The sequence below is a fragment of the Grammomys surdaster genome, unplaced genomic scaffold, assembly GCF_004785775.1.
Source record: "Grammomys surdaster isolate TR1022 unplaced genomic scaffold, NIH_TR_1.0 372, whole genome shotgun sequence".
NCBI lineage: Eukaryota > Metazoa > Chordata > Mammalia > Rodentia > Muridae > Grammomys > Grammomys surdaster.
This window is the reverse complement of record NW_021604791.1, coordinates 7,346,679-7,362,783: the sequence shown is the minus strand read 5'-3', so window position 1 is coordinate 7,362,783 and position 16,105 is coordinate 7,346,679. Positions and strand designations below refer to the sequence as shown.

The 16,105-nt window shown below is 45.5% G+C and overlaps 1 protein-coding gene across 5 annotated transcripts in view; it reads left to right on the top strand.

The window, feature by feature from the left end:
• The window catches only part of Kit (KIT proto-oncogene, receptor tyrosine kinase), a 79,604-nt gene extending 69,568 nt beyond the window's left edge, over positions 1–10,036 (top strand). For all 5 annotated transcript variants that reach the window (XM_028780735.1, XM_028780737.1, XM_028780738.1 and 2 more), the window contains exons 15-21: positions 911–999; positions 1,541–1,668; positions 2,691–2,813; positions 5,836–5,947; positions 6,058–6,157; positions 6,498–6,603; positions 7,681–10,036. In XM_028780735.1, coding sequence (XP_028636568.1) covers positions 911–999; positions 1,541–1,668; positions 2,691–2,813; positions 5,836–5,947; positions 6,058–6,157; positions 6,498–6,603; positions 7,681–7,812 — 790 coding nt within the window. In that variant the 3' untranslated portion in view covers positions 7,813–10,036. The remainder of the gene's footprint in view (positions 1–910; positions 1,000–1,540; positions 1,669–2,690; positions 2,814–5,835; positions 5,948–6,057; positions 6,158–6,497; positions 6,604–7,680) is intronic.
• The last annotated feature ends 6,069 nt before the right edge of the window (positions 10,037–16,105 follow it).

Below are 16,105 nucleotides of genomic sequence, written 5' to 3'. Positions count from 1 at the left end.
CATTACTGATGGGTGATTACCTCGGATAGCCTTTCCCACCACTAAAGTTTAAAGTCCCAGGCGAAGCTTCGTGGTTTCATTTTAGTCCTGAAAACTTGAGTTGTCTAACGTGGTACTAAAATGCCACAAAACGCACTTAGTTCTTAGTTGTTCTTGAACATAGACTCTTCATACGGAGGTAGGAGACTGGGCCCTGTGGTATTTTTTTTTTTAACTTTCTGAAATAAGGGCTTGAGTCTCTCTGTCCCGTGTGATGTTCTTTGCGCTCTGGGATCCCATATGGGTTTGGAGCCACCAGCACGCTCTGAAGGAGGTTGTTGTCATGGTGTTTCTATGCTAATCAGAGGCAGGAAGTACTAGAAATCTTGAAGAGTCTCCAGCCAAATGTTGCAGATTCAAGAGGTCCAGATGGTCTAGAAAATCATCCAAATTATTGGTGTTTATCTGAACCAAACTTGGTTTTTTCAAACCTTCTTCCCTCCGTCGCTATGTTCACCATCTCCCCCCTCACATGTCTTGGAAGTGCCTGTTGACTTTCTACTTGTCTGACTAGGGGCTAATTTAGAGTCTGAAGTAACCTGAGATAACATTTTTTAGCTCTCTTTTCCCCCATTGAATTCACTGTAGCTTGAGATGGGACTCTTCTAACCGGAACCCCTCCCACCCCCCCAAAAAAAAGACATTTAATTCCCGAGAATTGGACCTTAACATTGAATGGCAAATACGCATATCTCACAGAACCCGATTTTGAAACTTCATTCAACGCTTGCATTACTTTTCTTGCCCTGAAGTCAGTCTGCTGCATGGTGAAGTGGGTGGGAGCCCGAGCCTGGCCCCTCAGTGCCATGCCGCCGCCGCCCGCAGGTTGGATCCCTTCAGTTCTGACACGGGTCTTGCATGTCTCCTGCAGTGACAGTTCAAATGAGTATATGGACATGAAACCTGGCGTTTCCTATGTCGTGCCAACCAAGACAGACAAAAGGAGATCTGTGAGAATAGGTAGGTACCTGCCAAGAAGCCAAAGCAGCCCAACACCCAGGGGTCGCAATCAAACCTTGTCTCTTATTTTTCTCTTGTCTCAGGGAGAGGGGTTAGGGGTCAGGTGCTGAGTCTGAAGAAACATGACACAGGCCTTTTGCCACTTTCCCACTGACTGAAGTGAGTACAGCATTTCCAGGAAGAAGCTACTGAGGCAAAGCAAATGGCCAGTGGCAGTAGATGGTTCTGGCAAAAAACACGTTTTTATATCTATCTCACTGTTACATTTGTGAGATTTTGAAGATAGACCCACTGTCATCCTAAGGTTTCTGGAACCCAGCGGGGGGTTGGGGTGGGGGACTATCGGATAGCTATTGGCTTTGTGATTCAGTGTCCTGGGGAGACTCCTCCCTGGGGAGGTGACAGGCTCAGGTGCTTGCCCTGCTCATCCACTGCTAGTTTCTAGTATTGCGGCTGCTTCTCTCCTCTCCTTACCACTAAGGGTTTGTTTGTTTTTTGTTTTGTATTTTTGGGTTGTTTGTGCTTGCTGCGTTCTTAATAGACTCGTATATAGAGAGAGACGTGACGCCTGCCATCATGGAAGATGACGAGCTGGCTCTGGACCTGGAAGATTTGCTGAGCTTCTCCTACCAGGTGGCCAAGGGCATGGCATTCCTCGCCTCCAAGAACGTAAGTGGCAGTGAGTCTCACGAGAGGCCCAGAGTTCTTTATTTTATTTAAGCCTTGAACATTGCGTAGTCCTAGTTAGAATTCAGAGTGTCATTTTGAAGTGTGGTAACCAAAAGCAGAGGAAATTTCATTTCTTCACGTTCCAACTGCTGTCTTCTTTGGAATTCCTGTTCTAATTTATAAGCTTGAAAGTGCAAACCTGTCTAAATGAACCTCCATGAATATTCTTTTATATACAGTGAATTCATTTAAAGCATTGGCTTTAAGATGTAAGGATGCGCTTCTACATCCTTCTAGAAAATAGAAGGATAATGTTTTTATCAGAAAATGGGGAAGCCAGGAGTGTGCCTCACTGTTACCATGCCTGGAAAGGCGCATGTCTGGGCTCCCTCGGGGGAGCCCCACATACTGTGTATGTGACTCGTGGAGTCTCGGGAAGTAAGAAGAGGTCAGAGAGAGCAAGGATCAGGGAAAGGATGGAGATGGGAAGAGAGGGGTGGAACATGATTCTGGAAGGGACAGAAGTGTCCCCAGGGAGGAAGGCGTGGCCAAGAGCAAGGTCACAGTGCCTCCTCTAGTTCCCAGGTAATTACCAAACTAAAGACAGGCTGAAATAAAAGACTCTCTTCCTTGTGTCCTTGGGAGAAGACTTCAAGTTGAATCTGTGAACCATCTTTAGGAGAGGATGTTCAAAGACATGCATACAAAATGAACTTTCATTTTAGAAATGGGATTTGACTATTTATAATATTTTTTTTTCCTGTGAATGGAAGGAGGGGAGAAAGACGTTCATTAGAATTGGGTTGGAAAGCAATTACAGTCATTAGAGTCCGAGTCCTGTGAAACACAAGACGTGGATATCACTTTCAGCATAATTTTTATTTTTGGTGTACTAAATACTTTAAAACAAAAGTTTGGCTTTTTTTTTTTTCTGTGTAAACACCACTGTAGTGTTAAAATGGTCTTCTCTTGGAGTGCTGGAATTAATGGCTGTTGTCATTTTTCTCTTTCTCCCCCAACAGTGTATTCACAGAGATTTGGCAGCCAGGAATATCCTTCTCACTCACGGGCGGATCACCAAGATTTGTGATTTTGGTCTAGCCAGAGACATCAGGAATGATTCCAATTACGTGGTGAAAGGAAACGTGAGTGCCTTTCTCTGTCTCGCGAGTCTCCACAGGGTGCTCTGGTGTCTGGTTTTGATTCTAAATTGTCTTCTAGGATCACCTTACCCCAGCTCCTACCTTGTGATGTCATGTGTTTTGGCGAAATTTTCATGGAAATTTTAAATCATACTTGTGTTATTAGGGGGCATGTGAAAGAAACAGAAATAGCCTTAAACTATCACGAGAGCCTGAGAATAGCAATGAATTTGATTTTTGTTTGACTATAACAAATGTAGACCTGAGGGTCACGGTCGGCTCCCCCTCCCCACCCCTCACGGTCGGCTCCCCCTCCCCACCCCTCACAGTCGGCTCCCCCTCCCCACCCCTCACGGTCGGCTCCCCCCTCCCCACCCCTCACGGTCGGCTCCCCCTCCCCACCCCCTTCGGTTGAAATACTATGTGGAAATGACTGCAGTCTAAGACGGGGTTAGAGTTAGCTGTATGCAATACTTGGATGTTCAGTCTTGTAGCCAATATAGGGCCATCAAGTAGATTCATAAGTAATGGTTGGTTTGTGGTACACAGTGAGTTTTTCAAAGGGCTATCCTTCATCACCAGCCTTTTTTGTAACCTCAAAACAAACCTTGTGCCTTAGAACATATTGACTTACAAATTTTATAGCAGGAGAAACTAAGGTCCAGTATATTTTAGTGATTTATATCTGAGATAGCTAGTGAGCAGGGACCACTGGGTATGGAAAGCCATAACCTCCTAGATAGATATTCTTAGGTGCGTTCTCCCCCCACCCCACCCCCAGCCCACTTGAACAGTCCATATTTATTCCTGGAGGTCAATTTTTGTGTCTGTCATGATAACCGCAATCCCTTCTCGTTCATCACTGAGGCACCTCTGTTGGTAGGCTGTGCACGACTTGGTTTTGTAAGGGTATTGCTGGCTTTATATCCTGGCTCAATCATACGGTTCTGAAAAGGCTGTCAAGGTCAGATTTTTTTTTTCCCCTAGGAGATTTGATGAAATCAACTTCCTGGCTTAATATCTGAGGAAGATGGGAAATGCTTCAGTATTCCAGGATAAAGGTGCAAGATAAGGAAGTGCAGTGTCTGGACCCAGGCTGGCTGAGTTCCGACCTGGTCCCGTTTAACAGGAGGTGGGGCTGACTCAGTACTTGAGGAGTTATTACTCGGCAGAGTTCTCAGAACAGGGCCAGGCCCATTCTTCTGCTTTGTGTGTTGAAATCCAAACCACTGGACAGAGGTCATGCCACAGCACCTTCACAGCTCATTCTGCAGTTGACAAGTCAAGCAGTTGAACTGGCCAATTATTTGAGAAAGTTTTGAACGAGGAAACGTATGTGGTGGTGGCTCTGTGTGGAATTTTAAGTGTAGTCATTGTAAAGTCCCTTTGTTCTCTGAAAAGTTCTTTCAGAGAATTGTGAATTCTTAATTATTTTCCACGCTGGGCTCTGAGTCTATGGGCCTATGGGCCCCTTGTCAGAATCCCATTTCAAATGAATGGAATACTTATATTTAGCCAAGAAAAGCAGACTATGTCAAATGAGACGGTTGTATCAAATTTTGTAAAGCGAATGTAGCGGTAGACGACGCACACACTTCTTTATTACACGGAGAAACATATTATAAAAGCTGTCGAGATTTCAAAGGGACGGTGAATGAAAGTTTTCCTTTGTAATTCCTGTAAATACTGTGATCGGATGTGAAGTCTGTCTGTGGAGGATCCGTCACCGAGCCTCTTTTACTGCCTTTTCTAGTTTTAGAAAATGCTAGATTTCACTTAGAAGTTAATTTTTAGGTACCCAGGCCCCTAGAATTCAAGACACTAATAGATCCTAGCTTAACACCCCTGTTGAGAAAACAGCATAAAATCTGGGTATAGATAGTAGATGGTTTTTATAGTTTGTGAATCATTCTCTTCCTCGCCCCACCCCCACTAAAATTAGCTTCAGCCCTAGAAGGGCTCTATTCCTAGTGTTCAGTCATAAAGGGATTTAAAGGATTGATTTCGCCTCATGTGACAGATTAATATCCAGAAATCCTGATGGACTGTAAGAGGCATGTCTTGTAAGCTTAGCCTGACCGAGTAGAAGGGGCCTGAAAGTCTCCTGATGTAAGCACCGACTGTGCCCCTCCCCCTACGCCCAGAATAGCCACAGCTCATCAGTACCTGCTAGTCTGGGTAAATATTAGTGAGTTGGACATTGTTAGGCATTTTCTTTTCTTCTATTACCTCATTTGTCCCATGAAGCAACTCCTGGTATTTGAAGTTATTTTTGGTTTTGCAAAATTCTGAGCCTGGCTTATGGTGACTTCTCTAGCTGGTGTGTGAGGGGTAGTGAGGGTTGCACTTGGCAGAAGTCTGAGAGTGAATGGGAAAGGATTTCAGGCCAGGCAGAGAATTCCACAACACTACTTAGCACTGAATCCTTCTGCCTCTCTGTCTTGTCATTCCCACACGTAGCCTTCCTCATCCTGGTCAAAGATGACCGGACTGACAGCTAGCCATCATGGTATAAGGCAGATGAGTGAAAAGATACCACAGGAAAAGAAGACCTGGTGTATAAAACCACAGTATTTTAAGGTTTTTTTTTTCTCATGCCACTGCATAAAATTTAGATCTTAGCAGCTAAAACTAAGTGGTCTGGCTATAGCTTGCTGCAAAGGAGTCTGGGAAATGTAGTTCTAGTTGGGAGAGGCCATATACATTGTCGGCAAAAAAGGGAAGAGCGGCACACTAAGTCTCTTGGTTGTTCAAGGCCATTATTGGAAGGAAGATTAGATCCCGTGGACTTTTCTGTTCTTGGTTTATTGAGTTCTATACTGACTCAACACCCCTATTTTAAAGGGAGATATTAGAATAGTGAATTATAAGTAGGGGAAGCGGCTGGAGGTCGTGAAGGTTCAAGATCTTGTTAAGTGGGACTCACCCCTGTCCTCCAGGCCAGATCCACACCTACAGGACTGCCGTCCTTCTTGTTTATCGAGCGTCTTCATTAACTGGTTGAATTTGCTGTGTTTCTTCCTAGGCACGACTGCCCGTGAAGTGGATGGCACCGGAAAGCATTTTCAACTGCGTGTACACATTCGAAAGTGATGTCTGGTCCTATGGGATTTTCCTCTGGGAACTATTCTCTCTAGGTAAAATGTTCCTTATCCAAGATGCCCTCACTGTCCAAAAGCTTCTGGGGGTTTCCATGGTATCCTGTCCACTCAGATTGACATTGATTTGCCACCTTTCTGTATCCCAGGAAGCAGCCCCTACCCAGGGATGCCGGTCGATTCCAAGTTTTACAAGATGATCAAGGAAGGCTTCCGGATGCTCAGCCCAGAGCACGCACCTGCCGAAATGTAAGGACCCACAAGCCTTTTCTTCTGATAATGTCCCTTTTGAAAGGTGGAAATGTTGACAGTCGGTTTGAAATGTCACTTGGTTCCTTGCTTCTGCCATCCCGATCAAATGTCATGGCTGTGGTTCTTTTCATAATCTCTTGTCACCGATAGCACAGAAGCTTTTGACAGTATCTCACATATGTGGGGGTTTTTATTCTCTATATGTCACTTCGCACACGATGACACAGAGCCCCAGATTTGTTACTGAAGTTGTCGTGTGCCGGGCAGTAGAAAGGAGGTTAAGGGCACCGGGAGTGACAAACAACGGCCCTGCCCCCTCCCCTCCCCCTTTCTGCAGGTATGATGTCATGAAGACTTGCTGGGATGCTGATCCCCTGAAAAGGCCAACATTCAAGCAGGTTGTTCAGCTCATTGAGAAGCAGATCTCAGACAGCACCAAGCATGTGAGTAACGGGCCAAGCCTGGAATCCTCCCTTATTCTAGGGTCTTAGACCTCAGGCTCCAAAGGACAAGGACCAATCTCTCCCACCTCCCTGGCTTGAATTATAAGCTGGGCTTCCTTCTGAGGATGGAATAAAACAATGGAAGCCCTCCCCCACCTCCACCTATGTTCAAATCCAGAGAGATATGCGATGGGGAGGGGGAGGGAGAGGGGCTTGTGTTCAGATGTGTAGAATTAGATTAGATGTTGTCATAAGGCCTGGCCGTGCTTCCTCCCAGTCCTGGAATGTTCATCATGGGACTGTCTGGTGTCCTCATCACATGGCAGGGCCAGTCACCCTGGGTGGGTTGGGGTGAGCTAGAATGAAAGTCATGGCTTTTCATAGCTTGTTACCACAGTCAAGTAAGCTTTAAACAGCCAGAACCAGCCAGTCAGAGCAACGGCTGTGTGATACCTGCAGCGGTGTAGAAGGGTTGGTTGTTTGAAGTTAGGACATCCCTCCCAGTGATGTGGGAGTGTGGGATGAACTAAATCCATTATTTCCTCTTTTGCTTCTGAGGAGGAATTGGCCATCTTTACTGGGACCAGACTCCATTTAAGCCGCTTCCCCCCTCCCCCGAGCCATCTGCTGGGAACTATCCTTTCTAATAGCACACCGCTGATCCTTTTGAGTTAATGCTTGCTCTGCAGGGCATCAAAGCACATTCCAAATGAAACACCATTTTCCACCCAAGTGCTTTGATTCCTGACAAACGACCTCTGCAAGAGTCATGGGTGTTGCTGCAAATTACACCAGCCTTTGGGTTGCAGTGGGCTCTGGGGATCCGCAAGCCGCCTTCACAGGCTAGCTAGTACTTGTTTTCAGACATACCCCATCAGAAGAGAAACACTGAAAACAGTGTTATACTTCATTCATGAAATGATTTTCATAGGGGAAACTGAAGCATAAGCCCAGTCTTGGTTTTGGCCAGTGTTTCTTACCAATCCCTTGTCTTGAGGATTCTACAGCTATGAGCGGCCCTGTTTGCTGGGTTTGTCACAAAGCTGCTGTATTTGACTCTGGGCTCTTTCTCCACAGATTTACTCCAACTTAGCAAACTGCAACCCCAACCCAGAGAACCCTGTGGTGGTGGACCACTCTGTGAGGGTCAACTCCGTCGGCAGCAGCGCCTCTTCTACGCAGCCTCTGCTAGTGCACGAAGAAGCCTGAGCAGAGTCCCAAGTCCCACAGGCTTTGCTGCTGTCTCCAACCCCGTTCTTCTGGCTTCTGTGATGGTTATTTGCTTTTCCTTTGACTTGCATCCTACTCCAGGGTAGCGGGTTCCCCACCCCCACCCCACTGTGATTCTGCCTTTATGAGCACACTTTAGTGGCCGATGTGACCTTTCCTTTTTGCCATCAGCCACCGTCCCACTTCGAAGGTCCGAACTATATGTATATATTTTCCCAATAGCAAAGTAGCTCTTAACTGTAAACGGGAGGACTCCAGCTTTAGAGGAGGAAGGGTGGGGTGAAACGGGATGCCCAGAGTTCTTCACGGTGTTCCTCTTGAGTGTGTTTGAAAAGTACGGCCAGTAGTTAATTTGGAGAATAGAAGTAGTCCCATTTGGCCCAGAGAGCCTCCCATAATGACGGGGAGATGTATGTAGCAAGACTAGAAAGGGAAACCCAAGCCCTTTGTGCAGAAAGTAGACCATTATTAGAACAGAGGACACATGAGAACATCTGGGCTTAAGAAGTCTGGTCACGCTGAGAAGACCTAGGCTGTGAAGGAACGAGCCCTGGAAGTGTGAACAAAGATGCTCTGCTCTGGGCTGCTGCACGGGGCTTTTGTACAACTGACCTGGTTTTTAAATAGTTTGCTGTCAGGGAGTAGAGTTGGAGACAAGGTCTCCTCCCTAGCCAGTGTTTGTATATACTCATCTATACTTTGTATACATTCATACCTTAGGGGAGAGGATTCCCCACAAGCTTTAGTTTCTGTGTACAGCCTTGGCATTAGGTCTGCTGTGTGTAAGGATAGATTAAGAGCCATACAAATTTGAAGTTAACAGTTAGTGTTTTGTTTTGGTTGTCTTTTTTTTTTTTTCTTAAAGAAAAACATAACTGCTAAGCACAATCTTTATAAGACCTCTTGGGCGACATACTTGCTCTGTAGATACTCCGGGCAGAACGAGCCTTCCATGTCAGAGTGGCTTTGCAGGCAGGAGAACTGAGGCTGTTTGAAAAGGTCACCATCTTACCCAGGATTCCCACAGGATCGAGAAAACAATACGGTCCTGGTTTGGATTCTCACATAGCAGGAAGTAAAAGATAGACTCAGCCTTTCATAGGCATGTCCCGGACATCAGGCCAGTATCTATATAAGTGTATATGTGTGTGTGTGCGTGCATGCGTGCGTGTGTGCGTGTGTGTGCACGAGTGTGGATGAGTTATGTCGGGGAACTTCTTGCCCTGAATCCCTGAGGGTCCCCCTCCAGGACCCAAGATGCAACAGCTTCCATCACAGCTCCTGTCTCGCTGTTTCCCTGCATGTTGCTTGCTGTCTAGAAGAGTGTACCCAAAGCCACCACAGAGGCTTAGCAGAGTGGAGTGCCGAAGGGTCTGTTCATTTGGAATCCTTCTGCACTTAATAACACTCTTATCTATACTCAACATACTGTACCCATTCTTTAGACCTTCTGTAATGCTGCCATTCCAGGAAAACGTATTTAACGTGTACCCTGTAGACTGGGGCCTGGAGGTGACCTTGAGGTTGCCCTCCCCCACATTGCCCATGATCACTGTGTGTACATGGTCATGTGTTGTCCTACAGGATTCAGGTATGTTGCCTTCACGGTTTTCCCCACCCCCTCCTGCCCTTTATCCTTTAGGCCACACTTAGAGATGTGTGGCCATTAACCTGGAAGTGATTGTTTGCACTGGAGTGCTAAACTCTTGCACCTTTCCAAAGTTAGCTCGTTTGGAGGTTGTGTCGTCATGTATGAGACTGTCACCGTTTACCATGCTCTGTCTGAAACATTTCTTTGTATTCCTATTGGCTTCAGTTAGAGTAAGGAGAGTAGCCGTTAGTTACGGATGTCAGGTACTTCAGGGGCACGCCATGAGAATTTTGTCTTGGATATTCTTGAAAGTTTATATTTTTATAATTTTTTTTTACATCCAATGTCAGATGTTTCTTTCGGTTGCTTGATGTTTGGAATTATTACGTGGCTTTTTTTGTAAATATTGAAATGTAGCAATAATGTCTTTTGAATATTCCTGAGCCCCGTGAGTCCCTGAAAATATTTTTTATATATACAGTAACTTTGTGTGTAAATAATAAGCAGTGCAGGTTTAAACATGTCGTGTTCCATGTGGGTTTTTTCTGATATGTTGTCCAGCTGTTGACAGTTCTGAAGAATTCTAATAAAAATGTAAATATATAAATCAAATAAATTTTTTCTGTTTGCTTTTTTTAAGGTACACTCAATTCACTCAATCAGAAAGTTTTGTGCACAATTTGCGTAAACTACATGCAGGATTCTCATTGTCACATTAGGGTTTATATCCTTGAAAATTTAATAGACATTTATTAGTAATTTTAGTGTGTGCTATTTTGGTGTTTTGTTTTGTTAATTTTATCCTCACAACCCAGAGGGGTCTCTATTTAAGATGAGAAATGTAGCAAACAGTTTGAGAGTTTTCCACATAGCTATGATTAACATTAGGTTGATTCATGGGAGGTGACTATTTGTTGGGACAATAACAGTAAGTAACAGCAATCTCGTGTGGTCCAAGCTAATGCACACAGCATGGTTTCTCCCGAAACAGACTGACTGAAAATTAGCTTCAGTTGTAATGAACAAGGTTAGACCAGCAAGCTGCAGAAAGCAGTTTATGTTCTTGTTGTCGAATGAGCTGAAGTGAGCTGATATCAACATGAGGTAAGGTAGACGCCCTTGCCCCACTGTCAGGCTTCTGGTAACATAGTCCTGGTCGTAACTAGCTTCCGGGACAGTTTAGTGCTCTCGCTTGGAGAGTGGTACATGAGGACAGTGTTCTGTGGCTGGATCATCCCGTGGCACCAGAGAGCACCAACCAGACCATTGGAACTGTCTGAGAAAAAGAACCTCCCTATACCATGTAGCCAAGAAGGAAGGAAGGAAGGAAGGAAAGGGAGGAAGGAAGGAAGGAAGGAAGGAAGGAAGGAAGGAAGGAAGGAAGGAGGGAAGCCCTAATATAGTAACACACACTTATAAATCTGATACATGCCTGTAATCCCAGCGCTGAGGGGGTGGAGAAGGAGTTAATGGGCTTGCTGGCCAGCCAGTCTTGCCTCATGTAGTCAAAGCCTAGCCAAGTGAGAGAAGTTGCCTCAAAAAAACAGTGGACCGTGCCTTAGGTGTAACCTGAGGTTGTCCTCTGACCTGCACATGCCTGTGCCAGCACACTCAGCACACAAACCTACATAGACACACTAGAATGGGTTAGAAGCCCAAGCACCAGCAGTGTTGACTCCCTGTATAGACATGTACACCTGCTGAAGAATCCTCTGAGGGAAAGGAAAAGGTTGAGAGCTGAGCTTTGATGAAGATGTGAGTCCTTTCAAATAAGGAGGGGACTTTTGTGGCTAGGGAGGTCTCGAAGCGGCAGTAATCGGAAGACAGAGCCAGGTTTCAGTCAGGCGATGGCCACTGCCTTGTTACAAACAGGAATGAATGTTAACTGACCACAGAACAAAGAGGCCTTTGCTTTTGGAACGCTTCTGCTGTCGTTTAGCCGTTTTGGGTTTGAAATCTTGAGTTGGAAGCAGTCGACGGACTCATGGTATTAGCCCGTCATGATTTCCCCCACTGTCCCAGCCTCACTCAAGCTCAAATTGAGTTCAAATCTTGATGTTAGCGCCATCTTTACCATTTACTACTGTGCAGATTTGAGCTGATTGGCTCTTGAAATGTAGGTTTTGTAGGACTCCAAATACCATGATGTACTAATAGGAAATCTTTAAAACCACCTCTCTTGTATGCCTAAACATACACAGAGCTCAGAAATAGCAACATTCCGTGTGGCAAATTAGGCCTAGTAAGCCGTAGAAGGATGGATGGCTCAAGTCATAGAGGTTCAACAATCACTTCCAAGCAGTACCTTCCTCCTAATTCAGTGGTTCTCAACCTTCCTAATGCTCCGACCCTTCAATATAGTTCCTCACATTGTGGTGACCCCAAACCATAAAATTGTTTTTGTTGCTACTTCATAACTATAATTTCGCAACTGTTTATGAGTCGCAAATATCTGTGTGTTTCTGATGGTCTTAGGTAACCCCTGCAAAAGGGCCATTTGACCCCCCCAGAGGGGTTGTGACACACAGGTTGAGGACCACTGTCACGGTATGAGGTGACTTTGCAGTTGGGATTTCTATGCTTATGAAAAATTCCAACCTTTTAGGCAGTCATTCAGACTTCTCTTCCATGTTCACTAGCTTAGAACTATGCCCCTCTCCTTTCCCACTGCCAGTCTCTCCCCTTGTATCACCTGTTTTCTAAGCCTCCATTTCTCAAGACCACCAAAAACCACCCAGTCGGAAGCTGCCTCTCAATTCCCACATTCCATGCTTCTGGGGCCTCTGCCTTGAATTACAGTTATTCTGGTTCTTATCTCTCCCCTCTCCACTTAATCTAGTCTTAAAGTCAATTAACAGAATACCCACACACTCCCTGGTATGTACTTGTCTAGTATCAAAGCATGCTGTCCTTGGGAGATGGGTTCTAGAATGGTTTTCTATGGCTCTGGTAAAATAGCATGCCCAAAATATGACCCAGGGAGGAAAGGCTATCCATCATGAAAGGTCTAGTCAGGAACCTGGAGGCAGGAACAAAATCCCAGACCGTGGAGGAATGCTGTGTAGGGGCTTGCTCCTCCTGGCCTGCTCAGTTTCCTTTCTTATATGCCACTCCCCCCAGGCTCACTTGCCCAGAAGTGGTACGGCCCACCAGAGGTTGGGGCCTTTCTGGTCAATCATTAGCCAAAACCGTGTTCTGCAGACGTGTCTACAGACAGATCCAATGAGGACATTTTCTCAGTTGAGGTTCCCTCTTCTTAGATGACTCTAGCTTGTGTCAAGTTGACAAAATAAAATAAATAAATCCCAGCACAGAAGCTTACGAGTTCCTGAAGACTTCTCCCTCAGCAGTCTGTGGAACTATGACCTACATCTAGTTGTGAGTCTTCTCTTTAGTCATGACAAATACTTAAGATTTTCCCATGTGACATCTCCCACTTTCATGTCCTGGGAAGACATCCATCCCGGCCCTTCTTTGGTCCAGCCATGGTGCCTTGGGAATTCCAGCCTTATCCAGGTAGCCCGTGCTTTGGCCTGAGGGAGATTGGCCTGCCTCACCTCCCCAAAAGGGTCAACAAGTTGCTACATGCGACTTGAGACATGCTCCTGAAGTACCAGCGGTCCACTTAAAGCCCCCCAGGGCTGTAGTACAAAGTAACACTTGCTCCACCCGTGGCTAATTAATAGTTCTCGAATAAATAATTAAATATCCCATCGGTTGGGAAAGAAGGAGAACTATCTGGGAGGAAATGGTCCCAGGAAAAGCAAGACAAAGCTGGCTAGAACAGGACCTAAGGAGGGGCCTCACTGCACTTTAGGCAGAGAGGAGGGAATGCTGAGACCCTCTTACAGAGGCCTGATCAGCTGCTCCAAAGAGAGGGAGGGAAGGGCTTGCAGGGGTGGTAAGGGATGGTGGGAAGGCCTGTGACATTCTGGAGGCTGGAAAGTCCAGGTCAGGGCGTGGCAAGAGCTGAGAGGGTCTGCTGTACTCTACTCTCTTCTGTCTTCTAGCAGAGTACTGGTGATTCTTGGCTGCCCTCTCTCTCTCTGTTTCTCTCTCTGTCTCTGTGTCTGTCTGTCTGTCTGTCTGTCTGTCTGTCTCTCTCCCCCCAAACTCTCCCTTTATATAAGAACACTATTCCACCATTCCAGTGTCGTCTCAGATCATCTTTCTCAGCCATCTATTGCTTATCTAAAATTCACATTTAACTTGGTGCCCCTCGGTTGGTATGCTAAATCAAGTAGCCCTTGTCTGGGTGTTGAGTTTCTATATTTTGATTTGGGTACGGTATTCAGTTAACCATCGAACATTCAAGATGCGGCACACAAGAGTTTCAGTTATGGTAAATACAGAGGAGCAGTTTTGTTTTTACCTTTTTTTAATTTTTATTTAGCGAAGGCCTGCAGGCGGCAAAGCTCCTTAGTCTAAGTTACTTCACCTGCGAGATCTTGACATTTTCACATCGGTGCTGAATTGAAGGGTGATGACCGTACTTTAGAGCGTGTTTGCCCTCACTTGCTTCCAGTTTCCATCATTACTGTTGGGAAGTCAGCTCATGAGGTCGGGAGATCACTCTGAAGTTAGAAGTGTGTGTAACACAAGCATGAAGACCCGAGTTCAATCCCTAGCACTGGCATAAAAGCTGTGTGAACCACTGTATGCCTGTAATCTCAGTACTAGAGAGGCAGAGACAGGAGGGTCTCTCAGGTGCTATCCAATATGGCTGAACTGGTGCGCTCCAGGTTCAGTGACAGACATCGTATTAAAAAACAAGGTGGGAATTGATATAAAGACACCGACATCAACCTTGGGCCTCTACACGCATGCATTCGCACATGATGCACACCTGTGCATGTGTGTACAAGAATGTGCAACCCCTCCCCCCACACACACACACACACAGACACTCAGAAGTCAGCTCAGTCTGTTCTGTCTTTATTTAAATATTTCTCTTTGTCTTTGGATTTTAATACTTTATTATGATATATGCAAGCTTGCCTTCCTTTTTATATAATGGATTTCACGAATCTATCTGCACTTGGCTTGCTCATTTTTAATCAGTGCTGGAAAATTATCAGTTCTTTTGAACGTGCCTGTGCTCCGTCCTGCCTTTCTTCTTCTGGGACTTTGTGGCATCATAGATAGTCTCATCCTGCACCGTGTCTCTGAGCTCCCTCTCCGGTGCTTCACTTTTACTTTCTTCTTGACATTCTGTGCTTCGCGCAACATATTTCCTATTCTTATTTCCTGAATCCTCTTTCAGCTCCTGGCCTTTGGAAGATGTGTCTAGTTCTTTCATTGAGACGTAACCAATGGAAAGTGTATATTTGATGGCTTTATTGTGTATTTAATCCCCGAGATCAGGTTTTAGATTACTGCCACTTCGAAACTTTGCATGATCGAGTTAGGAGGTATTGTGATTTTAATCAGGTAATTGTCGGTTGCTCTGGCTTTCTGAAATGAAGCCGCATCTTTGATGCTCACTGCACAGATTCACTCACAGATCGTCTTTGGGCTCTTTCTAGATCTGTTGATCGTTTGAGTAACAGCGACAGTGGACAGGTTGACTTGTTCCTGTAATGATCAGCAGGCCTGACATTTACGAGGTGCCCACAGCACACTGTCATCTGTATTATGTTCTGCGCTTCTCCCCACTTGAGCAATCCTGGAAGAGAAGCACTGCTCATCTCAAAGATACAAAGATTCTGTTTCCGAGGGCTTTGCTGTCTTGTCCTAACCCCAACAGCTATGGTAATGTAGTTGGAAAGAACTCTCCAGTGTTCTACTCTTAAATCCAAAATCTTTATTAATTTATTTAATAATTATTGTCATTATTTGTCATGCTACACTCAGGCCCCCGCATATGCTACGCAAGCACTATAGCACTGAGCTACCCTCCTAGCTCATCCAAAGGTTTGTGGCAGCCTCTGTCCAGCCAACACAGAAGCAAACCCTCTATTGTCGTCTTCTCAGCTGTGAGAAACCACGAGGCCTCTTTATCTCACCTTAAAAAAACATAAAAAGCCGTAAAGAAATCAGAACGGTTGCTTTGCTACCTCCTGCTAACTCGTCTAAGATGACGGCAGGAATGCAGTTGATCTGGAATGTTCACATGTGGGAAGTCCCAGGATAGGGAAGTCTTAGGATTTCTACTTCGTGTGTCTCGTGATTGTCCCATGCCCTACAGGAACCTCTCTTCCTGTGTTTCAAAGAACTGTCTTGTTCATTGGAGCCTCATGAGAGAATAAATGTGTTGGACACACAGAGGGTTGTGGGAGCCACAGAGGACAGAGGAATCTCAGTTTCTCGACTTGATGTGGAAACATCAGTTTCCCCTGAGAGCATCGGCAGCCGTCCCTGTGGTTCCGCCTCCACAAGCTGCCCCCCCAACTCCCTACGTGTCTCTCACACTATTGTCTACACTCTTGTTGGTTGAATGCAGCTTTTATGATGTGGGTTTTTCTGTGAAGGGTTTGACCCCACAAAGGCTGGGTCCTCAGCGGAGATACTCTTTGGGCGAGATGAGTGTTCTTGAGTGGTGGCTCATCTGCGTGTCTTCCTCCATGGCTGGCTTTGAAGTGTGCGTGCTTTTTCTGAGCGCTTCAGTGGGACTGTTGTGTGTTTTATGAGAGAATGACCTTTTTCTTTGTGGTCTGTGGCTTAGCAGTTGCTGTTGTTCTG